The 25,198-nt window shown below is 44.7% G+C and overlaps 2 protein-coding genes across 2 annotated transcripts in view; one reads left to right on the forward strand and one right to left on the reverse strand.

Annotated features, from left to right (window-relative positions):
• grin3bb (glutamate receptor, ionotropic, N-methyl-D-aspartate 3Bb) overlaps window positions 1-10,514 on the forward strand; it is a 44,102-nt gene extending 33,588 nt beyond the window's left edge. Inside the window, exons 3-9 of the mRNA XM_072388799.1 lie at window positions 1-443; window positions 2,238-2,383; window positions 3,105-3,220; window positions 6,859-7,010; window positions 7,335-7,499; window positions 7,576-7,643; window positions 9,747-10,514. The exon at window positions 1-443 is cut by the window's left edge and continues 650 nt beyond it. Of these exons, the coding sequence (XP_072244900.1) occupies window positions 1-443; window positions 2,238-2,383; window positions 3,105-3,220; window positions 6,859-7,010; window positions 7,335-7,499; window positions 7,576-7,643; window positions 9,747-10,359 (1,703 nt within the window). The 3' untranslated portion in view covers window positions 10,360-10,514. The remainder of the gene's footprint in view (window positions 444-2,237; window positions 2,384-3,104; window positions 3,221-6,858; window positions 7,011-7,334; window positions 7,500-7,575; window positions 7,644-9,746) is intronic.
• A 1,844-nt stretch (window positions 10,515-12,358) lies between these two features.
• On the reverse strand, window positions 12,359-24,929 carry LOC140311431 (uncharacterized). Its single transcript, XM_072388800.1, has 10 exons — window positions 22,918-24,929; window positions 19,676-20,307; window positions 19,343-19,577; window positions 19,100-19,173; window positions 16,470-16,513; window positions 16,189-16,397; window positions 15,432-15,670; window positions 14,991-15,113; window positions 14,716-14,911; window positions 12,359-13,285 (listed from the first exon to the last, which is right to left on the reverse strand). The coding sequence occupies exons 2-10, from the start codon at window positions 20,294-20,296 to the stop codon at window positions 13,020-13,022; spliced, it is 2,007 nt and encodes a 668-aa protein (XP_072244901.1). The 5' UTR covers window positions 20,297-20,307; window positions 22,918-24,929; the 3' UTR covers window positions 12,359-13,019.
• Window positions 24,930-25,198: the final 269 nt, after the last annotated feature.

Raw genomic sequence — 25,198 nt, forward strand, 5'->3', positions numbered from 1 at the left:
CCCGCAGCCGGGTGATTGACTTCACCTCACCTTTTTTCTCCACCAGCCTGGGCATCCTGGTGCGCAGCAAGGATACAGCGGCCCCCATCGGGGCCTTCATGTGGCCCCTGCACTGGTCCATGTGGGTGGGCATCTTCCTGGCTTTACATATCACGGCACTCTTTCTGACGCTGTATGAGTGGAAGAGTCCATTCGGTATGACGCCACACGGACGCAACAGGGTCAGGGTGTTCTCTTACTCCTCAGCTCTCAATCTGTGCTATGCAATTCTGTTCGGTCGCACCGTCTCCTCAAAGACACCCAAGTGCTGGACGGGTCGCTTCCTGATGAACCTGTGGGCCATCTTCTGCCTGCTGGTGCTGTCCAGCTACACTGCCAACCTTGCTGCTGTTATGGTGGGTGAGAAGACCTTTGAGGAAGTCTCAGGGATCCATGATGCCAAGGTGAGGCAGTGGGATCAGATTTCAACCCGTCTCCCTCAGACTTCATGTTTCTGTTTCTCACTTTGATATAATAAACATTTTAAATGAATCTTTTGTCCTTGCTCCATGTTTAATCTGAGAGCCTGGCGGTGGTACTGGTTGTGCGTAGAGTGGCGTCACAGTTTAATCTGCTGGCTTTCAGCTAAACTGTCAGCGGTTGCTGGAAGCTGCTGGAAACCAGGAAGAGGCCACGTAGCTGTTCTGGTCATTGCTGCAACGTCTGCTTCATCTAACTGTCAGCACATCTTGTTCGACTGTTAAATGAAGTTAGAGTGAAGTGTCACATAAAAGAAATATAAAATCAGCAGAAAGGAGCTGCTGGTTGTAGTATAGCTGTGTCACCTCAAAGCTATCAGTCACATTTATGGAAGTGGAAGAGCAAAATCCTCATCGTAATCAGCGGGGAATAATGGAATTACCTGATCAGTCACAGAATAATTAAAGGCAAAGGCGCCTCATGTGCATTTGCCCGTTGTTACGGTTCACGTTCATCTGCTTTGTCATAACAATTCATGTTTGCATGCGCTATCGTTACGATTCACATGCTTATAATCTGTAGTTGCGATTCACGTTTGTATTAATTTTATTGTTATGATTGATTTGTTTAACTCGCGTTTTTATGCAAATGGACTCAGAACCAGGAAATATCCTCGGGGATTAACCTCTTCCTCCTGCACAGGCTGCAGGAAACACTCTCAGAACTCAATTACACTGAAACGGGCCAAAAGCTGAGCAGAGCCGCAGACTATTCTGTGTTTAGTAGATTCAGGTTGAATTTAGACAGTTTTGTGTCAGACAGTGAAGGTGATGTAATGATTAAATAATTCTGTATCAAATCAGATTAGTTTCTTTGTGAAGTCAGACTCTCTACAGACTCTTTATTCATTCACTCTGTATTTCTTGTTCTGGTACTTGAAGATTAAGTTTGTTCTGTGGATCACCTAATTATACTTTAATGCGAGTGTTTGCACAGCCAGGGCTGTTGAAAGCTCTCAGGGCTTTAATTGGATGTCCGTCTGTGTGTGATTAGCCTTTTAGTTTTAATGTGCAGAGACTGACATTCTGTAGCCGTTTCACAGTTTTAACACTAAATGTTTTTACAGGCATCAGGAATTAGTCTAATATTCCCTCATATTTTTAGGTATTTTTAAGTTTGTTTGATGTGTTCATTAAATGTTGTTTCAGTCATCTGAAGTGTGTTAGCATCAAATACTTGAAATTAATTGATTTCTTTTATTTTATTTTTTCCCAGGCAGCAGGATAAAGTACTTTCATTCTTCTTGTCACAACAGGTTAGGGTTCGGAGGTTAGGAGGATCCGGATGCAGATATTTATCAAGAAAAACTTGATTTATTTAGACAAACAAAAGGCGCTGCTGAGCCGGATCACTAAAAATTAACTATGATCATGAAAACCAACAAAACATGGCTTCAACTATGACAAAACTGACAATGACTATGGAACATGACTGTGAACAAGAACAATTAAAGACCAACCTGACAACACGAATGATGGTGAGGATCTGGCAAAGTGGAAGGGGAAACTGGGGAAACTGGGAAACCAAATACTGAAGGGAGGTGATGGAGTGCAGCTGAGGGGGAAGCACAGGTGACTTGAGTGAACTGATGAGCAAAAGTGACTGAGGGGAAAACTATTGACTAAATATGAACCTAAAACATGAAAACAAAAACTGTAATCATGACAGAAAACCCAAAACATGACGCTTGTTGTTCTTTCACTGCTCTGGGCGTCCAGCTGCACCACCCGTCGCAGGGCTTTCGCTTTGGGACGGTCAGAGAGAGCAGCGCCGAGGACTACATGAAGAAGAGTTTTCCAGAGACGCACGACTACATGAGACGCTTCAACGAACCAACAACACCCGAGGGAGTCGCCACCCTCAAGTAAGAGAAGACACCAGGTGCTGGTTCTGCTCTGATTCAACAGTAGAGCTGAGGTTCTACTGGTTCTGTAACCGGATCAGCTGTGAGCTGCTCTCTGTTGTTTGGATGAGATAAAAACACCAACAGATTAGTTTCAAAGCAGCACATTCTGCAGGTTCCTCTGTAACCTGAACAGCTGACACTAACATGAGGGAACATAGGTGATCATCAGGGCTGAATAAGGTGAGCTGGACATCTTTTAGGTTCTTACAGACATTTCACAGCTCACCTAAAAGCTTTCTTCACTACTAAAGAAGAAGTATCGACATTGCATGCTCACTATTTGATTTAATCTAAAACAAAGACCTCGAGGAACCAGAGGCACGATCTTTGAGGAAGGAATTAAATCATGATTAATCTGTACCCTATTCTGTTGTTTCACAGCCTGTTTCAGCTCATCTCTGCTGGATAAATTCTGGTGTTCATGTCATGCAGAAACATTAAAAGCTCTGAATGAAGCTCACACTTTACTGACCGTAAAGTTCTTCAGCTTCCTAATTAGAAACAGCCTTGAGTGTTCACAATTTCCACATTTTGGCCACATGGTGTCAATGATCTATCGGATTTTTTTTTTTTAAATTGCAAAAAAAAAAAAGGGCAACATAATAAAAGTCATAATTTTGATTGAAATTATTTTGCCCACTAATTGCATATTATCTGCATATGTTGTTCTGCGCTGAAGGGCAGATCCTCCTCAGCTCGATGCCTTTATCATGGACAAAGCCCTCCTGGATTACGAGGTGTCCATCGATGCAGACTGTAAACTGGCGACTGTCGGGAAGCCATTTGCCATTGAAGGTAAGAGTGTTTCTGTGTGGTTTTTCTCTCTCTGTGAGGACGTTTGGAGGTTTTCTGGTTCGCCGGGTCCCAGTGAGGATAAACATGAATATCTTCAGTTTACTTCCACCCAGCCTTTAGTTTTTTGTTTTTAAAGTCTTTCATGAAGTTTCATCATCACCCGCCACCAAGCAGTCGGAACAGGCGTAAAGATGAAGAGTTAAGAGTCTAAAGCTGCTTCCTCTGCAGTCAGAGCAGAGTCTGCACTGCGATCCACGGCCAGTTCCCCGAAGAGATTACTGATTCAGGCAGGTAGTCACCTCAAAGCTCAGATAATCTTATATAACCCACATGTATGAAATATGAAACTCCAGCTCAACATATCATACATGTTGCTACAAGTTTACTATTCTGGATCCATGACGTTGTTCCTGGGATCTGTTGGAGCCACTCTCCCAGTTTGAGGGTCACAGCTCCGATTACCACAGCTCTCTCCCAACATCTTTTCAACTTCCTCCTTCAGCCCTTGCTATTTTTAAAGCTTCTCATGCTACTGCTTCTGGATGTTGCTGTCAGCTGTAATCCATTCATCTATCACTGTCTTCTTTTTTTCATTTGCCAACCACCACAGTTGGTTAGCCATTATTGCTCATCTGAGGTCTTATTTACCTAATTTTAACACCTGGTGAGACAATTCTTTTTGTTTAATTATGTCTCGACATGTAAAACTTTAGAACTGAAGAAGGTACAGATCCTCTGCTCCATCTCCTCTCACTGGGATAGTTTGTGTTACTACAGAGTGACACCGTCTCTCATCTGGTGCAGACCTTGTTAATCCAGATTATGTCTGAGCCAGCCTGGCTTCGGTTCTGTGTCTCACTCTCATGAACAGCTGAGTTACAGCTGTCACGATTTCTTATTTCCACCACACTTTATCATTGTGGCCCAAAGCCCTCACAAATATGATATCATGATATCAATAGAAGACTTATATACATAATCAGTTATTCATTTTGAGTTTATAGTCTTATTTCTGGCAGTTTAATTCAACTCAAAGGTGAAGGTAATAGGCTTTTAGGCTTTTAATAAAACTTGTAGAGAAAACAGTCTACAGTCAGTATAGTTATATTTTATCAGCTCAGATCAATATTATCATGTTCGTTTCAGTTCAGTATTATCTATATAGCACCAAATTACTTTTCCAATTCAATCCAATGCATGAAATTCAGAATTAGTCCAATTCAGAGACAATTAAAAAGTAGCCTAGCTAAGGAAACCAACAAATTGCATTGACACTTCTCTTTAATCCAATTCTGAGCCTGAGCTGCACGAGGCGACTGTAGAGAGAAAAAACTCCATCAGAACCAGAACCAGGAAGAAACCTCCATCAGAACCAGAACCAGGAAGGGTCCATCTGCCTGGACCAGCTGGGGCTGAGAGGACAGGAAAGAGGGGACAACAAGCAGCGTAACACCAGGCCAGAGACACCTGCTGAGAGAGAGAAACACAAGTTAATGACAGCAATGATGTCATCTGTACATGGAGGGAGGAGAGGTGCATCATGGGAGCTCCCCCAGCAGGCTGGGCCTATAGCAGCAGAACTATGGGATGTTTCAGGCTCACCTGAGCCATCCCTAACTATAAGCTTTACCAGAAAGGAAAGTTTCAGCCTGATCTTAAAGGTAGAGAGGGTGTCTGCTTCCTGAAGCCAAACTGGCAGCTGGTTCCACAGAGAGGGGCCTGATAACTGAAGGCTCTGCCTCCCATTCTGCTTTTAGGGGCCTGATAACTGAAGGCTCTGCCTCCCATTCTGCTTTTAGGGGCCTGATAACTGAAGGCTCTGCCTCCCATTCTGCTTTTAGGGGCCTGATAACTGAAGGCTCTGCCTCCCATTCTGCTTTTAGGGGCCTGATAACTGAAGGCTCTGCCTCCCATTCTGCTTTTAGGGGCCTGATAACTGAAGGCTCTGCCTCCCATTCTGCTTTTAGGGGCCTGATAACTGAAGGCTCTGCCTCCCATTCTGCTTTTAGGGGCCTGATAACTGAAGGCTCTGCCTCCCATTCTGCTTTTAGGGGCCTGATAACTGAAGGCTCTGCCTCCCATTCTGCTTTTAGGGGCCTGATAACTGAAGGCTCTGCCTCCCATTCTGCTTTTAGGGGCCTGATAACTGAAGGCTCTGCCTCCCATTCTGCTTTTAGGGGCCTGATAGCTGAAGGCTCTGCCTCCCGTTCTGCTTTTAGGGGCCTGATAACTGAAGGCTCTGCCTCCCGTTCTGCTTTTAGGGGCCTGATAACTGAAGGCTCTGCCTCCCATTCTGCTTTTAGGGGCCTGATAACTGAAGGCTCTGCCTCCCATTCTGCTTTTAGGGGCCTGATAACTGAAGGCTCTGCCTCCCATTCTACTTTTAGGGGCCTGATAACTGAAGGCTCTGCCTCCCATTCTGCTTTTAGGGGCCTGATAACTGAAGGCTCTGCCTCCCATTCTGCTTTTAGGGGCCTTATAACTGAAGGCTCTGCCTCCCATTCTGCTTTTAGGGGCCTGATAACTGAAGGCTCTGCCTCCCATTCTGCTTTTAGGGGCCTGATAACTGAAGGCTCTGCCTCCCATTCTGCTTTTAGGGGCCTGATAACTGAAGGCTCTGCCTCCCATTCTGCTTTTAGGGGCCTGATAACTGAAGGCTCTGCCTCCCATTCTGCTTTTAGGGGCCTGATAGCTGAAGGCTCTGCCTCCCATTCTGCTTTTAGGGGCCTGATAACTGAAGGCTCTGCCTCCCATTCTGCTTTTAGGGGCCTGATAACTGAAGGCTCTGCCTCCCATTCTGCTTTTAGGGGCCTGATAACTGAAGGCTCTGCCTCCCATTCTGCTTTTAGGGGCCTGATAACTGAAGGCTCTGCCTCCCATTCTGCTTTTAGGGGCCTGATAACTGAAGGCTCTGCCTCCCATTCTGCTTTTAGGGGCCTGATAACTGAAGGCTCTGCCTCCCATTCTGCTTTTAGGGGCCTGATAACTGAAGGCTCTGCCTCCCATTCTGCTTTTAGGGGCCTGATAACTGAAGGCTCTGCCTCCCATTCTGCTTTTAGGGGCCTGATAACTGAAGGCTCTGCCCCCCATTCTGCTTTTAGGGGCCTGATAACTGAAGGCTCTGCCTCCCATTCTGCTTTTAGGGGCCTGATAACTGAAGGCTCTGCCTCCCATTCTGCTTTTAGGGGCCTGATAACTGAAGGCTCTGCCTCCCATTCTGCTTTTAGGGGCCTGATAACTGAAGGCTCTGCCTCCCATTCTGCTTTTAGGGGCCTGATAACTGAAGGCTCTGCCTCCCATTCTGCTTTTAGGGGCCTGATAACTGCAGCCTGAGAGCAAAGTTCCTGTCATTCTGCAGAAGAATCGCAGTACAGACCTTCAGTTTAACAAACTGCTTCTTACTCTCACACTATTCTTCACTCGCTGCTTTCACTCAAATATCAGAGTTCAGGTTTTAACTTTTTGCTGCCACCGAGACAAAAACGCATCAGTTTATATTTGAACAGGCATTAAGGTACCAGACGGTTCTGTTTTTACAGGAACCTGGTTGCTTTAAAGTTGATGTAACTTTACCAGAGAACTGTGCAGGCCTGTCATGTGATGCAGTGGATGAGGTGTTTTCTGTCTGCTGTGGACAGGTTATGGTATTGGCCTCCCTCAGAACTCTCCGCTAAGCTCCAACATCTCAGAGTTCATCAGCAGATATAAGTCTGATGGATACATGGACCTCCTGCACGACAAGTGGTATAAAGTGGTTCCCTGCGGAAATCGAGCGTTCGCCGTCACTGAGGTCAGTCTGCATGTGCATGTGGGCGTGCACACAAATTAATCTGGAAATGTTTCAGATCATTCAGTGTGAAGATGAATCTGCTCACATTCTGACACTTCAAACTGATTCCAAATGTGCTGCATAGCTGTGCATGTGAGACTGTAGTTAGTTACCCCTGGAATGGTCCCGACGGTACCCACCTCTCAGCCAATGACAGCTGGGAGAGGCTCCAGCCCCCCACCACCCTGGGTAGGATTAAGTGGGTGGAGAAGATGGATGGATTGGTTGAACACTGACATCTGCAGGAACAGATGGGAACTGCGGGCTGCTCTTTGTCTCTTTCAGACTCTTCAGATGGGCATCAGCCACTTCTCAGGACTCTTTGTGCTGCTGTGTGTCGGGGTGGGCGGGGCTCTGCTGACTCTCGCAGGTGAACATGGTTTTTATCGGCTCATTCTGCCTCACATCCGCCGCCGTCAGAACCTGAAATACTGGCTGCACACCTCACAGGTCAGTTTAGAGCTGAAAGCGTATCTTGAAACACCTTCCTGTCCTCCTGACAGAGTTTTTCATGTTTGTTTGACAGAAAATCCATCGAGCTCTAAACATGACTTACGAGGACGTGAAGAGACAACGAGCTGAGAGTGAGAAAAGGTAATGTCACAGCGCCAAAAGCATCCAGCAGTTCATCTAGCTGCAGTAACCAGGTGTCCAGGTGTTTGTCTCAGTCTTAGGGCTACATCCCAGTCTGTGTGCGTTACAAACATATATTAAGTGGAACCGAGACAAAGAAACACCGTTTTTCACCCCATAAGAGACCAGTTCATTACCTGTCAGGCTGTTTAAGTTCTGTGTTCTTTTGGTCCAAATTCAATAAAGATATACTTTATTGATCCCAGGCTGGGAGAAGTCTTCGCCACAGTAGCATACAGAGCAATGAAAACAATAAGAGAAGAACAAAAAATAGTGGCAATTTCAATGAAGTATTAACAATTAATAAAGTCTCTAGAGAATTATGAACAAAAATATGCGGAAATGGACATTGTATCTATAGATATTAAATAACTACGGTGACGCTGAGTGCAGAGCAGGTGCTTAGAACACAGATGAGTCAGATCTGTAAGACAGAGGCGATCTGTTGGGGAGTCTGATGGCAGGAAGGATTTCCTGAAGCTGAGTGGCCTCCTGGACGTGATGGAGAGGCTGGTCAGGATTATCCACGATGGATGACAGTTTGGTCTGTGTTCTCCACTCCATCACAGCCTCAAATGTCTCAAGAAAGTCTCCAATAATGGGGCCAGCCTTCCTGATCAGGAAGTTGATTTTAATGTTTGGTTAAAATAATATTAAACTCACTGACTGGTCATTTTAGACCCTTATCTGTGGTGACATCACTGACTCACAACTTGTAGTAAACATTGTATTTTGAACAAATTTCCACATGGTTTTCTTTTCTTTATTCCTTTTTGATCCTTTTCTGAACACAACTACGATCAAAGCTGTTCCAACTTCTGATCTCTTTCATGTTTTTCTGTCATTTTATCCACATAAAAACAAGAGAAAATCAGTAAAATGTCTTTAATCAGATCCTGATTCTTCAGTGTCTGAGTGGCCAAGAACTGGGGTTCATATCTGTTAGTTTCATCTGTTCTCAGAGTCCAGAAATCATCAGTTAGGAGGAGGAACAGCAGCTCAGCATCTGTCACATCTGTCTCCTCATCAGAGTGTCTGACCCCCCGGTTCACTTCATCAGTATTCAGAGAAACCCAGTCCTCATCACTGCTGACACACAGGTTTCCATTCAGACCCCCCCGAGCCCCACCTACCTCCACCTTTTCCTTATTATCAGCATCAGGTCCCCGCCCTCGCAGACCCGTCACTCACCCTCTGAACCTTCATCAAAGATCTGACCCAAACATCTTCTCTTGTTAAATATTTTGATTAATTTTCTCTAAATTTCACCCAAACATCTTCCATGCAAACACTTCCTGTTAGCTGCATGAGCTAACACCCAAACACTTCCTGTTAGCTGCATGAGCTAACACCCAAACACTTCCTGTTAGCTGCATGAGCTAACACCCAAACACTTCCTGTTAGCTGCATGAGCTAACAGCCAAACACTTCCTGTTAGCTGCATGAGCTAACAGCCAAACACTTCCTGTTAGCTGCATGAGCTAACAGCCAAACACTTCCTGTTAGCTGTGAGCTAACAGCCAAACACTTCCTGTTAGCTGCATGAGCTAACAGCCAAACACTTCCTGTTAGCTGCATGAGCTAACAGCCAAACACTTCCTGTTAGCTGCATGAGCTAACAGCCAAACACTTCCTGTTAGCTGTGAGCTAACAGCCAAACTCTTCTTGTTAGCTGTGAGCTAACAGCCTAAACACTTCCTGTTAGCTGTGAGCTAACAGCCAAACACTTCCTGTTAGCTGTGAGCTAACAGCCAAACACTTCCTGTTAGCTGTGAGCTAACGGCCAAACACTTCCTGTTAGCTGCATGAGCTAACAGCCAAACACTTCCTGTTAGCTGTGAGCTAACGGCATCACTGATACGGCGTTTATTTCATTCATCAGTTTACTGGAACATTTTGAACACGAAGATGCCTTAATTCAGGGGATAATTCAGATAAAACATGTCTGTTAAATGATGTAAATGTGGGTCTTTCAGCTGTTTTATTCTGGGTTGGGGGGCTCTTAAAGGTGTTAAAGGTCTGAACCTGGAATCACTGCCTTCTTCTTTCTCTTTTCCTGTTCAGCTGTAATCTGCAGAAGACCCCCTCGGGGCCCCCAGCCACTGCAGCTTCTCCAGATGCCCGAGACTTCAAACGAGTCCACTTTAACCTGGAGACCCTGAACACCCGCCGCCTGCTCTCCCGACTCACTGCTTGTGATGCTAAAGGAGGCGGGGCTAAAAATGAGGGGCCTGCCAAGCTGAGGGCGGGGCCAACCAGCCAGCTGTGTGAGAACGGAGGCCCAGCTTCATTTACCAGTCTCTCCCTCCCTCCCACCTCCCCTGCACCTGTAGACCCTCCTACCATCACATCCCCACCCTCTGATGCAATGACCCCGCCCCCTGTAAATATAGCCCCCCCTCAGCCCGGGGAGCTGCAGGAGCTGCAACAACAAATCGAACAGATGAGGGAGAAGCTCAGGGTGGCGCTGGTGCGGCGGGCAGAGATCCAGACCACGCTCTCTAAACCGGTTCCCACGGTAACATACTCTTCAGCCACTGTGGCAGCAACAAGAGCTCTGCCCAGAGCCACCATCCCTCCCAACATGAAGTGCGTCACCACCATGACCGACCCACCCCACAAAGTCCTATCCAAAGTACGGCCCCTCCAGAGCAGACTGGCCAATCAGAGGAGGTGATGCTCGTCACATGACCCTCTGCACACAGCGGTCAGTTTAGTCATCAGAGAGGGAAAAATTCATCGATTTTCTTCTCAAATTCCAGCATGTCTGAACCTGATTAGACAGAACCAGAATCTACCATCCGAGAAGTTCTCGTTATTAAAGCTGTTTTTATTAAAATTAGAGTTTCTGTGTCCTGACAATGTTCAGTCTGTTAAGAAATCCTGATTCAATTCAATTTCAATTCAGTTTTATTTATATAGTGCCAAATTACAGCAAATTTCATCTCAAGCCACTTCAATAATACAGTCCAATTCAAGCCAGTTGGAGTTCAGTTCATTGTAATCATTATCCAATCAAATCCAATTAATTTAATTCAGAATTAGTCCAATTCATTCAATCAGAGCCAGTTCAAAAAGTTTCCCAGCTCAGGAAACCAACAGATTAACTGAATCTTCTCTCTGATCCAATCCCCGTCCTGAGCTGCAGGAGGCGACTGTGGAGAGAAAAAACTCCCTTTAACAGGAAGAAACCTCCATCAGAACCAGAACCAGGAAGAAACCTCCATCAGAACCAGAACCAGGAAGGGTCCATCTGCCTGGACCAGCTGGGGCTGAGAGGACAGGAAAGAGGGGACAACAAGCAGCGTAACACCAGGCCAGAGACACCTGCTGAGAGAGAGAAACACAAGTTAATGACAGCAATGATGTCATCTGTACATGGAGGGAGGAGAGGTGCATCATGGGAGCTCCCCCAGCAGGCTGGGCCTATAGCAGCAGAACTATGGGATGTTTCAGGCTCACCTGTGCTATGATGCACTCTGAATCCTGACTGAAACTCTTCAAACTGATTATTTCTATGTAAATGATCACAAAGATTGGATATAGGTCGATAATTAGCCAACACTTCTGAATCAAGAGTAGGTTTTTTAAGTAAAGGTTTAATTACAGCAACCTTAAAAGTCTGAGGTACATATCCTGTCAACAAAGACAGATTGATCAGATCCAAAATGGAAGTATTGATTAAGGGGAAAACCTCCTTGAACAGTCTGGTTGGGATTGGGTCTAAAATACAAGTTGATGGTTTAGAAGAGACTATTGCTGTTGTTTGCTCAGATAAAGACTAATTGTGTTTTTAAAGGATTTAATTCAGTGAATTAGGAGAAAAATTCAGGAACTTTTTCTGCCAAACACAAACTTTTATATGGAATTCCATTTATATGGAAACAAATGTCATCTTGTCCACTTTAAACAAGTTTTACACATAAATTATTATAATCCAGTTCAATCCAAATGAGTCCAGTTCATTTTAGTTGTTTTCATAAAAAGGAAACCAACAAATTGCACTGAAACTTCTCTCTGATCCAATCCCCGTCCTGAGCTGCACGAGACGACTGTGGAGAGAAAAAACTCCTTTTAACAGGAAGAAACCTCCATCAGAACCAGAACCAGAACCAGAACCAGAGGCAGGAAGAGCGGTTATCTGTCTTGACTGGATGAATCAGTTAGATTTTTAACCCAAATTCTTGTCTCAGTTTAAATTGGTGGACTGGATAGTGTAGGCGTAAGACTGCCACCTTTCATGTGACCTGGGTTCAAATCCCCTGCATGAAAGGTGTTACCTCCTGTAGGGTAAGACCCCCTTACCCTACCAGTAAGTCGCTTTGGATAAAAGCGTAAACATAAATTGCATGAACTCCATCACATAATTAAGATTTAAAGGGCACTTTAGTTCAAGGGTTCCCTTTCAGTTGGTACTCTATTACAAGATGTTTCCATTCCTTTAACCCTAATAATGAATAACATAAAATATCATGAACATACAAGAGAATTAATTAGATGACAGCTTCAGAGGAATTTTAATGGAAATCTGCTCTCCAAAAACATCTTAATGAAGACAGAAAGTTAAGTAAAGCTGCATAAGAGATGTTTGTGTACATTTTTTTTAAGTAAATCAGAAAGAATTGGGGACCCAGAACCATACCCGAGTTCTTCTGAGTAATGAATACATACCAGTACAACTAAATTCAATTTAATTCAATTCAGTTTTATTTATATAGCGCCAAATTACAACAAATTTTATCTCAAGGCACTTAAATAATATAAACTAAAGCTACTGCTAAAGCTAATGCTAAAGATAACGTTAAAACTAAGCCAACCAAAGCAAGAATGCACAGATGGAGGATAAATCTGAATAGCTTTGTCATTGTAAATAAATACAACGAAATTTAAATGCATTCCTTGGTGCAAAACAAAAAGAGAATATAAAACACCCGAAATATAAATAAGAGCTTAAAAAACAGAAGTCACTGATGTGAACACATGATCCAGCAGATAATATCAATGGAAACTGTAGCAAGAAGTTCTTCTGCAGGTCTGATCAAGGTCTTCCTCTTTACCTTTGAGGCGTTCACTGACCCTTCTGTACTAAGGAGCCACGAGGCATTCAGGGACTGTGTGTTTCTGTTCTTGGTCATCTCATTTTCTTTTTAGGAGAAGGAAATTAAAACAGAAGTGAAGGTCTGATCAAACAAAACCTCTTGTCTTCGTATTCATTAAAAAAGTCTCACATGGTTTCATTCACACGTAAAATGTGACTTCAACATGAATATTAATCACAAAAAAAATGAAGCAACAACATCGTACACATGTTCAGTGAATGGGAAATAAAACAGCTGATCAGTTCCTCTCCAGGTCGTCAGCCAGCTGGTTGTGCTTCATCTTCCTCAGGATCTCCTCGGTGACCAGCTTGGCCCCCTCAGGGTGGTACTGCTGGACCATCAAAGTCACGGTTCTGGTTCTGTCTGCGGCCTCCAGCCGACTGATGGGGATGGGATTGGTGCTGAGAGTTAGGAAGTGCTGGAAGATTTTCAGCTCCTCCGAGGTGAGGTGGGTCATGATGTGGAAAAGCTGTTGGGTCACATCCACCGATGCCGACGCCAATCCTGCAGAGACCAGGCTGAAACTCTTCAGTGTGAAGGAGCACATTTAGTATGTAAATGCATACAAATGTACAAGTGTGTGAGTAACTTTGAACTTCAGCTGCTCGACTGCTATGTAACTGTTTGATTAGCTATTATCTTTGATATAAAGTTTAACAGGTGTACCTGTGACAGGTGAGCAGAGACCATGGTATAGAGTGGTATAACATTGACTTACAGTACTATTAAAAAGTCCTGATCCAGCCTTTCTTTCTGTATTTCTAGTAAAACAGGAAACAGTTGCAGTGATTTATTGAAACATAAATACAGACTATAAGGCAGAACCAGAGTTTGTACAATTCTAAGCAGCTTTATCTGGTCTGAGCTCCTTTATTCTCCAACACAGCCTGAACCCTCTGAGACAAGCTTTCTGTCATTTCTTTAAGGAGTCTTCAGGAATAGTTCTCCAGGCTTCTTGAAGGACATCCCAAAGCTCTTCTTTGGATGTGGGCTGCCTTTTGTTCCGTTCTCTGTCAGATGATCCCACACTGCTTCAATAATGTTGAGGTCCGGGCTCTGGGGAGGATTCATCCCTCCATAAGACCTGTTGCCACTGATTTTCAGTCCACTTCTTGTGTCATTTGGCACAGCTCAGCCTTTTCTCCCTGTTTCCCTTCCTTAAGAACGGCTTCTTGACAGCCACCCTTCCATGGAGCCCATTTCTGATGAGGCTTGGGCCAACAGTAGATGGATCAGCTGAAGGTCCAGATGCATCTCTCAGGTCCTGTCAGGTCACAGCTGGATTTTTTCCTCTTTCTTAAGGACATCACTTTCAGATCCTGTTCATCTGCTGGAGATAGTTTTTTAGGCCTGACACTTCTTCTTTTGTCCTCCACTTGTCCAGTTTCCTCAAATGTTTTAAGGACACACTGCACACCATGCTGAGATATGCCAAGTTTTCAGCTAATAGCTCTTTGGGAATCACCTTGTTGCTGCAGAAATCCTATTTTCTGTCTGTCAAACTGTGTTTTCTTTGCTGTTTTTCATAGATGCAGCTAAAGAAATGGGAACAAATGATGTGTCTTTGTGACAGGCTGCTGGTAACAAAGTGCCTAAAGATCCAGTTTAAAATGGCTTCTTTGCTAAGTTGTCTGTTCTGTGTCGACACAACACTGGTTTATCCCTTGAGTTAGGAGCCTTTTTTCTGCCTGAAGGGTTCAAAGGTCAGAGTTAAGTGGCTGAACAAAGAAAAAACACATCTAAAAATGATCAGGTACAAGGACTGGACTGAAAATTAATTGAAAAGCAGAAAATGTCCAAACTTTGAAAGCCCTTCAGAAAGCCTGGAGAACTATTGATCAGGACCACTTTAAAGATTACATTAAGTCTGGCTGCTTGGAAGGAAACGGGAAGAAATGAGGACTGGAGTCGAGTGACATGCTGCTCATGTGTACCTCTGCAGTCACCTCTCAGATGGACGACACGGGTCCAAACTTCACAGTAAGTGGGGCTGAACAGCCATCCAAGCAGACGGGATGGAGCCACAATACTCCTCAGCTGCAGACTCAGGGTGGTGACATCAGCCGGCAGCTTCACCTCGAATGAAGGCAGGAAGTTGTTGTAGTCTGTGAAGTTCTCAAACTTTGAGGTCTGAAAGCAGAACAACAAACAGATTTTTCAGCTGATGATGAGAAGTTTCTGCAGGAATAGAAGCAGGATGGAGCTGCACCTTCGGCTGGATGACGGTGATGGGGTCTCCGGTCATTTGATATGTCTGGTTGGGGATCAGTTGGCAGTCTGGTATCGCCTCCACATACTCAGCCGCGATCCGTCGCCTCCACTCCTTTCTCACCTGCACCGACAGGTGAGACACCGAGGCGAACAATCAGACATCAGGTATTTTAGCCTCCTAGGGGGCCTTAGGGCAGTTTCAGGCCATAAAGGTGCATTACAAAAGTCAGAAGCTCTTATTCTTGAGGTTCACAAATTTCTCCAGTGTTGTTTTGTAGTCTTTAACAAACAGATGAAGAAGATTTTAACCTGTTGAAAATACCAATTAAAAATTCAATAATGAAGCTGACAGGTGTTCTAACGGGCAAGGGGCGGGGCATCTGGGACTACCTCAGGGGGCAGGAGCTCTGGAACTCTCCCAGGAGCCGGGGCCTGTTACCTGTAGGAGGCAAATGTTCCTCGGCAGAAGGAGAACAAAGATGGAGGAGTTTGTGGGCGGAGAAAAGAGCAGCACCAGGCCACTGATCGCTCCACCAGAACCAGCTGCCGTAGTTAGACCAAAACATGAGAAGCTGGTGATGTCGACGATCACATGACTGATTGTCACGTGACCAGCTGAGATGACGTCCATAGAGTCCCCCGTGATGTGAGCTACAGACAGGAAGTGCTGATGACGACCTGCAAAAAAGCAGGTGTCATTGATCCCTGATCACATGACATCACAATTAATCATCTATTGAATATGTTTATGGCTCAGGTTCACATCTGGACTCTCAGGGTCATGAAGCTGGTTCACTTAATCCAGAGGTGTATCACCATGGCAACTGATGATCTCCAGGTAAAAGATCAACACATATAGAAGCTCCGCCTTCCGATCAATCTTTTCCCAGAAACATCAAACCAGGACATAAAAGTGGGCCAGTACTGGGGCCAGTACTGGGGCCAGTACTGGGGCCCGTACTGGGGCCCGTACTGGGGCCCGTACTGGGGCCAGTACTGGGGCCCGTACTGGGGCCAGTACTGGGGCCAGTACTGGGGCCCGTACTGGGGCCCGTACTGGGGCCCGTACTGGGGCCAGTACTGGGGCCAGTACTGGGGCCAGTACTGGGGCCCGTACTGGGGCCAGTACTGGGGCCCGTACTGGGGCCAGCTGTGGTGTGGTTACAGGTGGCTGTAGTCCACACAGAATCACTGACCTGGGAGCACCTGGCAGTGGGGCAGGTGGAGTCTGTGGAAGCTTCCTGTCAGTAGGGTGAACCTGAACAGAGGCCCCGCCGGCCTCAGGCCTTTCCTGGACAGGAAGTCCACATCCCAGGGGACCGTGCTGTAGACCACATCACCAGAACCCTCCAACACCAGACCAGTCAGGCTGCAGCGGAACGCACCGGGCCGCGAGCAATGCAACCTAATGGATCAATGAACACAAAAAGGACAATAAGCAACAAGAAGAAGCAACATCTCAGACCGACTGTGTTACCTGAACATGCTGTTGTCCTCGTGGACTTCAGGTGTGATCTCAACCTAAAAAGAGAAAACAGGAGGTCAGTCAACCAGCCATCAGTTATCATCACAAAGGCTGAATGGCAACGTTCAGACCACTTTCTAAATGGGACAACATGAGGTCCAGATGGATGTTTAACTCATGGTCATAGGTTGAAAAACTGTAATGACATCATCCTGAGTTGCTCTGATGTTTGTGTCCAATCAAAGACCACATTTGAGTTTTACTTGGGTTTTTGTTCCTAAGTGGCTTCTTTCCCGCAGCAGTCCCCTGTTTAAGGATGTTTCTGAACTGAGGACTCGCCCTGGGGGAGTAGGTTGGGCTGATTCGTAGCTCCTCTCTCTGCACTTATGCTGGAGTTTACTTTGTCTTTAATCAGTGCCATGTTGGAGCATAAAACGCACCTGGCACCAGGACGCTGAACAGGATCGACAGCTGGCCCTGGTCCAGGAGATGTCCAGATCCTACCTCCAGCAGAGTTTCTCTGGAAGGGAATATTGAGTCCCAAACCGGCCTCCATGGCTGATTTGGCGATCTGTGGCTGTAAGGTGATTGATGCTCTTCAGTCCGTGAACCCGGTGGTGGCTGCTTGCCTTATAGGGAGTCCTTGGGATGAAGGAGGAGGCTTACAAAGCTCAGTTTGCTGTTTGGACCTTTGAGGCCGCTGAGGGTTACTGACCCAACCTGCAGCAAAGTTGCCCATAGTTCCTTCAGGCCCTGAATGTTGTTGGGCGGTCTTTGTTGGCGATCTTTGTTAAAATACATGTTTACGGGAACTGACGCATGCACGTAGTAAAGTGGTTTCCTTTTACTATGAAACACAAACGTACAGGTGTTCTGGTTCACTATGACCAGGCTATTAGTTCAGGGATGCTGTATAATCCTGTTTGATGCTCCAAGAATACCACAAAATACCACAAAGTAAGTGTGCACTGCTTCAACTTTATGTCTGTACGTCATAACAAAACTCCTGGGTCCAGCGGGATAATTAATGCAGTTGTGAGACAAATGCATTAATTAAAGTAGATAAATGTACACGATGTTTATGTCTTTTGAGAAGAACTAAATTTCAAATATCTTCCTGCTGGGAGAGGGGAGGAATGTCTGTTCGTTTGGATGGACGTGTTTGATGCCATTATGCTGCATGTGTTAACAGTCACTGAGTATGAAAGTTCAGTGTTTGGGTTCAGCAGGACAATCCCATCTTCATGTGGATCTCTGTAATTTGATGAAGCTCCGTAAGCAAGTATATCTTCAGAACTGGGTCACGTCTCATAGTCCTCCCTCCTGTATCCTGACTGATAAATCATCTGGTTTGCTGTTAATCCCATAAACACACCAGACCTACTGCCTAGCTCCTAAATACAGAGACTGCCGAACCATATGTGAGTCTGGAGAAAGTGTTTCTGACTGTTCCTGAAGGTGTTCTCTGTCTATCAGTCTTAAATTAACCTTTAGGGACAGAAGTTCCAGATATAGACAAGAGATGGCGGGTTCCAGTAGGGTTGTCAAACAAATAAACTCAGATACTGAAAGGTTGATCTGAAGTACAGTATATACTCAAATAGTCTTCGCCTCACAAAGCTGAACGCATGCAGAGTTTAATGCTCAGAGATATTATCGTTTTCATTGTTTCATACAGCTGACTGCACCACTGTGACTTGGAAATATACCTCCAGGTTATTTATTTATTTTATTTAAATTGTCATCAGATATCTACTGAAAATCAAGAGGGATGATGATGAATGATGGATGATGGATGGATGGATGGATGGATGGATGGATGGATGGATGGATGGACGGATGGCCAGTTTAGCTTCAGGAAGCAGACACCCTCTCTACCTTTAAGATCAGGCTGAAACTTTCCTTTCTGATAAAGCTTATAGTTAGGGATGGCTCAGGTGAGCCTGAAACATCCCATAGTTCTGCTGCTATAGGCCCAGCCTGCTGGGGGAGCTCCCATGATGCACCTCTCCTCCCTCCATGTACAGATGACATCATTGCTGTCATTAACTTGTGTTTCTCTCTCTCAGCAGGTGTCTCTGGCCTGGTGTTACGCTGCTTGTTGTCCCCTCTTTCCTGTCCTCTCAGCCCCAGCTGGTCCAGGCAGATGGACCCTTCCTGGTTCTGGTTCTGATGGAGGTTTCTTCCTGGTTCTGGTTCTGATGGAGGTTTCTTCCTGTTAAAGGGAGTTTTTTCTCTCCACAGTCGCCTCGTGCAGCTCAGGATCACAGATAAGATTCAGTTAATCTGTTGGTTTCCTTAGCTGGAATCTTTTTTTTAAATTGGCTTTGTATGTACAAATTGGACTAATTTTGAATTTAATTATCAGATTTGATTGTATTACAATTAATTGGATTGTAATTGGTTTGAATTGGACTGTATCTTTGAAATGCCCTGAGATGACTTTTGCTGTAATTTGGCACTATATAAATTGAATTGAATTGAACTGATGGATGGATGATGGTAAATAATTGAAATGTGGAAGTCAGTGTGGACAAACCTCACCCATGTTCTCTCCTTGGAATAAATAAATATACTGCTGTGAATATGCAGTTTATACATTTTAACCAGGTTCATATCAGAATATTGTGACATGTTCTCACCACTGGTGCATGTGTATTCATTCCGATGTCTGGGGAGTTCTGTGACATCACTTCATCTTCTGGCAGACAGGCACCTGCAGCAAGATGACATCATCACATTACCTGATGAACATCAGTTCAAATAAATAGATAAAGTTGTTCCATCTCTGTGTAACTCTGTTTCCACACAGAGGATAGTCCAATAAAAGGTTTGTGTAGCTTAGATCAGTGGCTGTTAGCATGACTCAGGCTGTGTGGACATACGTAGTGCCGGGACAATTTTCAGTACGATCTTCTCAGTAATGCTTGCAGCCTGTTCAAGTCCAACTTCCTTTTCCAGGAGTCCCTGCGTCATCTGTCTATCTGCGTCCTTCAGGGGATTTACACCAATCTGAGACTGACTTTCTGGTATCATGTGATTTTTAGCCAACCACTGGAAACATCTGAGTTCATCTGAGACCAGACACTCCAACATGAAATCTGGTGTTTCGGGGGAATTCTGGAACATAAAAGCAGGACAGCTGATGACATCATGTCTTCACTTTGATTACAACACGGATCAGGATGGTTGTTTTTGATCTCTGTAAAAGTACAAACCTTGTTCCTGATTGGATCATTCTGCAGCTCTTGCAGCATAAATGGTTCTGATTGACTAAGAGCCTGGCAGAACTTCTCCTGGGCTTCTTGTCCCTTCCTCAGAACCAGGTCCACCAGAGCTCGGTTTTTGTCTTTGGAAAGTGCATAGATGCTGAGTGCCTCCCTGTTTGCTGCATTCAGGATACCTTCCTTCTGGAGAGTATCTAGGACAGCGTCCAGTTTCTGGATCCTGCTTATCAACCTCCTACGGAAAGTCCTCACAAAGTTCGGTGCCAGTTTAGGAACAGGTCTGGGTCTTGGCGGGTTTTTGTGGTGGACATGGAGCACTTGAGCCTCTAGGCCCAGCTGGGTCAGGGCAGCATGAAGCACCGTCAGAGCTCCTTCCTCCTCGTAGCACCACATCATGGTTTTGGTGGTACTGAAGGCATCGGCAGACCGGAGCCAACGTTGGGGGATGGGTGGGAAGTCCTGCAGTGGGTTCTGGCTGAGACACCAGTGGACCCTACAGAGCTCCACCTCTGACAGTTCTGAGAGCTGGTCCAGGAGCACAGATTCTGAGTCCTCATCCTGAATCATTGTGGTGCCAGCGAAGTCCTGACCCACCTTAAGAGCATTACCCATGATTCAGAGCACTGCAAAAACAAGGTACAGGCTAAATAAGATCAATGATTTCATTCTTCGGTTTACAAGCTGGAATCATCTGCTGTTCATACAGTTCATTTTGAACCTTACATTCACCTTCATTTTAAGTTTTTTCTTTGTTTTTTTAACTTGTTTATCTTTTGTACTGCTGTTAAAATTCTGAAAACTTTAACTTTTAACATTTGAAATGTTAACTTTAACTTTTATTCTTTAAGCCAGTCTAATGTGCAGATCAGAGAACATTTATAACTATGTATGTGACAAATAAAATAAAATCATCTGTTTGTCTGTTTCTTATTGGAGAGGAAAAAAAATCTGCTTTTTACCACCAAAAGGTCCTAAACTGGGTCACTACACCTGATTTCTGACAAAACCGTCACTGTGAGGAGCGCCAAGCAGAGCAGGAGCAGAACTGATCTGAGACCAGCAGCTCGTGGTGTGACAGCATTCAGCTCAATCAGGAAACAGCCACAAGGTGGCGCCAACGTTTCCACATGAAGCTCCTTTCAGTTTCCTCTGACCCGTCTTTGTCAAACTCAACCTGTTCCCAACCTTCTGCTGTACCGTCCCCAAATCCAGCTGAGATCCTGAATGATTTCAGGCCAGTCGCCCTGATTTCAGTTCGAATGAAAACTTCAGAGAAACTGCTCTGATTTTGCCTGAACACACACTGGATCCTCTGCAATTTGCCTCTCAGAGGAGAGGAGGGCGCCACCGTCTCCCTGTTAACAGGATTTTAGGACATCAGTGGCTGTATTCACAAAGGATCTTAGGGCTAAAAGTAGCACCCGACTCTAGGAGAGCTTAAAAGTCCTCGAGAGTACTCCCAACTCAGTAAGACCTTTTCACAAAGAATCAGAAAATGGCTGCAGCGAGACGAAATGTATTGGAGACAATGGAGGACTGCGATTTAATGAAGAGATATAGGCTAAACCGTGAGGGTATAAAACTTGTGGTGGAGTTAGTGTGGGATGCAAATACTAATAGAAATAACCTGATCAGTCCGGAGACAAAATGTTTGGCAACACTAGATATTTAGCAGCAGGAATACAACCGTCGGTCAGCCGCCTTAAACCAAAGCATCAACCCTGGAACACCTATCATACAACAGTTTACCCGGTTTCCTTTGGACAAGCAGCAACTACACAAGATCAAAGCCAACTTTATGGCGTTTGCAGACATGCCCGGTGTGGCCGCTGCCATTGTGTTTGTCAGTAGAAAGAAAGTTGTTTCTGAGGGTGTTTTTGATGCAAATGTGAACATTTTTGATGTTAAGTGGCCTGGATCGACCCTTGATTCGTGTATCTTAATGGAGAGCGGTCTTTTTCAGAGGCACCATGTGCTGTGGGAGAGCAAAGCCTTTACTCTGCTCCAATAACATGTTGCTGAGGTCAGAATGAACCCTGTCTGGATAATGATGAAGACGCAGCAGCGTCCCCAGACAGATTGGGTTTGGGCCACTCACACACTGAATATTATGGAAAGTCACAAACTGAGGTCATTGGGAATTTCCATGTATGCTGAAATGTACATGTCTCTGTGACGGTCTGATCAATAAACTCCCCATGAGAGGCTGACACGATGAGTCCGACTACTCTTTTCTCCAAAACAGCCCCTCTCTGTGGAACCAGCTGCCAGTTTGGCTTCAGGAAGCAGACACCCTCTCTACCTTTAAGATCAGGCTGAAACTTTCCTTTCTGATAAAGCTTATAGTTAGGGATGGCTCAGGTGAGCCTGAAACATCCCATAGTTCTGCTGCTATAGGCCCAGCCTGCTGGGGGACCTCATCTGTCACACCTTTCCACACTTTGCTCTCTTTTTCCTCCTGTTTAATTTATCAAATGATATTATGTCCATGTGACATTATTGTGGTTATTAACTTGTGTTTCCCTGTTCCAACAGGTATCCTTTGAATGGCGTTATGGTGTTTTTCCCCCCTCTTTTCCCTCTTTTCTGTCTTCTCAAACCCCAGCTGGTCGAGGCGGATGGCCACCCTTCCTGGTTCTGGTTCTGCCAGAGGTTTCTTCCTGGTTCTGGTTCTGCCAGAGGTTTCTTCCTGTTAAAGGGAGTCGTTCCTTTCCACAGTCCCTCAGGCTCAGGACGGGAGATTGGACTCAAGACAAGTTTCTGTGTAATCTGTTGGTTTCCTTAACTGGGATATTATTTTTGAATTGGTTCTATATGAATTAAATGGATTATTTTTAAATTAATTAATTGGATTTAATTGGCTTGAATTGGACTGTATTATTGAAGTGCCTTGAGATGACATTTGTTGTAATTTGGTGCAATAGAAATAAAACTGAATTGAATTGATTCTGTCCGTCTGTCTTTAGAGTACAAAATGACATTCATGATGGATGTGGCGATGATTTATTCAATAAAGAGTCTTTATCTGAGCTTCTGGTACTGCTGCAGGCCAAAGTAAAGCCTTTCAGAGTAACTTCATTGCTAAACATACATAAGATGGTCAGAAATGTTGTTCTTGTACAGAAATATGTCCCAGACACATGAAGCTGGTTATCGTTCATCAGACCGACTCTGAGCTCTCATGGTAGAACCTCTGTAATTACTCTAAGTAAAATAAATTAAAGCAAACGTACCTGAGCTGCTGCCTCTTGTTGCTGCTGTTGTTTGTTAGTTTTGGGGGAGCAACCACACAGTGACTCTTTCAGCTGAAGCTTTTTCTACTAACTAGGACTTTCCAAAAAAGCTGCTGTAAATATAAAAGGTGCACAGGTCTACAAACAGGAAAGTGTTTGTGGTGTTTCTGCAGTTTAGAACAGAAATCAACCAACAAACAGGAAACTGACTGCAGTTTGGTGGTTTCACAGAAGAAGAAATGGGTCCCAACGGCACACAGAGCTCTTCATTATGAATCCATCTACATGTTGACTGTGGGCTCTATCAATCCTTACTTATTCCCTTTGTATATATTCTGGCTGCAAAAGTGATTCATTCCATTTTGAATATGGTATCTTGTTTTTTACTTTTTTTATAACCAATACAACACAATTTCTGCACATCCACAAACATAAAATTATGTATATGACCATTTTTGTCTTGCTGTAACATTGTGAATTTCCCCACTGTGGGACTAAGAAAGGACAATCTTATCTGAACTCTGGACAGTTACTTAGTTGTGGTTCCCAGAGTTTCTAAAAGCAGAATGGGAGGCAGAGCCTTCAGTTATCAGGCCCCTAAAAGCAGAATGGGAGGCAGAGCCTTCAGTTATCAGGCCCCTAAAAGCAGAACGGGAGGCAGAGCCTTCAGTTATCAGGCCCCTAAAAGCAGAATGGGAGGCAGAGCCTTCAGTTATCAGGCCCCTAAAAGCAGAATGGGAGGCAGAGCCTTCAGTTATCAGGCCCCTAAAAGCAGAATGGGAGGCAGAGCCTTCAGTTATCAGGCCCCTAAAAGCAGAATGGGAGGCAGAGCCTTCAGTTATCAGGCCCCTAAAAGCAGAATGGGAGGCAGAGCCTTCAGTTATCAGGCCCCTAAAAGCAGAACGGGAGGCAGAGCCTTCAGTTATCAGGCCCCTAAAAGCAGAATGGGAGGCAGAGCCTTCAGTTATCAGGCCCCTAAAAGCAGAATGGGAGGCAGAGCCTTCAGTTATCAGGCCCCTAAAAGCAGAATGGGAGGCAGAGCCTTCAGTTATCAGGCCCCTCTCTGTGGAACCAGCTGCCAGTTCTGATGGAGGTTTCTTCCTGTTAAAAGGAGTTTTTTCTCTCCACAGTCGCCTCGTGCAGCTCAGGATGGGGATTGGATCACAGATAAGTTCCAGTGAAACCTGTTGGGTTACATGGCGAGGAAACGTTTTTAACTGCTTATGATTGAATTGGACCAATTTGGAATTGAATGAATTAGACTTCGAAGTGCCCTGAGATGACACTTGTTGTGTTTTACATTTAAAAAAACACTGAGCTGAACACCTGTTACACAGCATGAGTCGAGTCAGGAGATGTAAACAGAACCTCAGGGTTCTGTGCTTGTCCTGTTGGATCTCAGAGCTGCATTTGATCCGATCGATCACAGCATTCTGTTACAGAGACTTGAACATGTTACTGGGATTAAAGGAACTGCATTAGGCTGGTTTAAGTCATATTTATCTGATAGATTCCAGTTTGTTCTTGTAAATGAAGAATCTTCCTCACACACCAGAGTAAGTCATGGAGTTCCTCAGGGTTCTGTGCTTGGACCGATTCTTTTTACTTTATACATGCTTCCATTAGGTAACATTATCAGACAGCATGGCATAAAGTTCCATTGTTATGCTGATGATACTCAGCTGTACTTATCTATGAAACCAGATGAAACCTACAGGTTGGTCAGACTACAAGCCTGTCTTAAAGACATAAAGACCTGGATGACTCAGAACTTTCTGCTTCTAAATTCAGACAAAACTGTAGTTGTTCTCTTTGGACCTGAGCGCTTCAGGGAGAAACTGTCCTGTTATATAGTTATGATTATATCTATGGTTATATATATATATATATATATATATGGCTATAGATGGTGTTTCCTTGGCTTCTAGTTCTACAGTGAGGAACCTTGGAGTTATTTCTGACCAGGATCTGTCCTCTGACTCACATATAAAACAGGTTTCTGCCTTCTTTCACCTTCATAATAAATCAGGACCATCCTGTCTCAGGGTGATGCAGAGAAACTGCTCCATGCATCTGTTCCTTCAGGACTGAACTACTGTAATGTCTATAATTCCTTATTATTGTTCTGTCCCACAGATTCTCTGAAAAGCCTCCAGCTGATCCAAAATGCTGCAGCCAGAGTTTGTTTTTATTCACAGAGTTAAGAGAAACTGGGTCAAAACAAACAGAAATAGGCCAAAGCATAAACAGGCTACAGGTGTGAACTGTGGGTTGTCACCGC

The sequence above is a fragment of the Leuresthes tenuis genome, unplaced genomic scaffold (assembly GCF_036924035.1).
Source record: "Leuresthes tenuis unplaced genomic scaffold, fLeuTen1.0.hap1 SCAF_7, whole genome shotgun sequence".
Classification (NCBI taxonomy): Eukaryota; Metazoa; Chordata; class Actinopteri; order Atheriniformes; family Atherinopsidae; genus Leuresthes; species Leuresthes tenuis.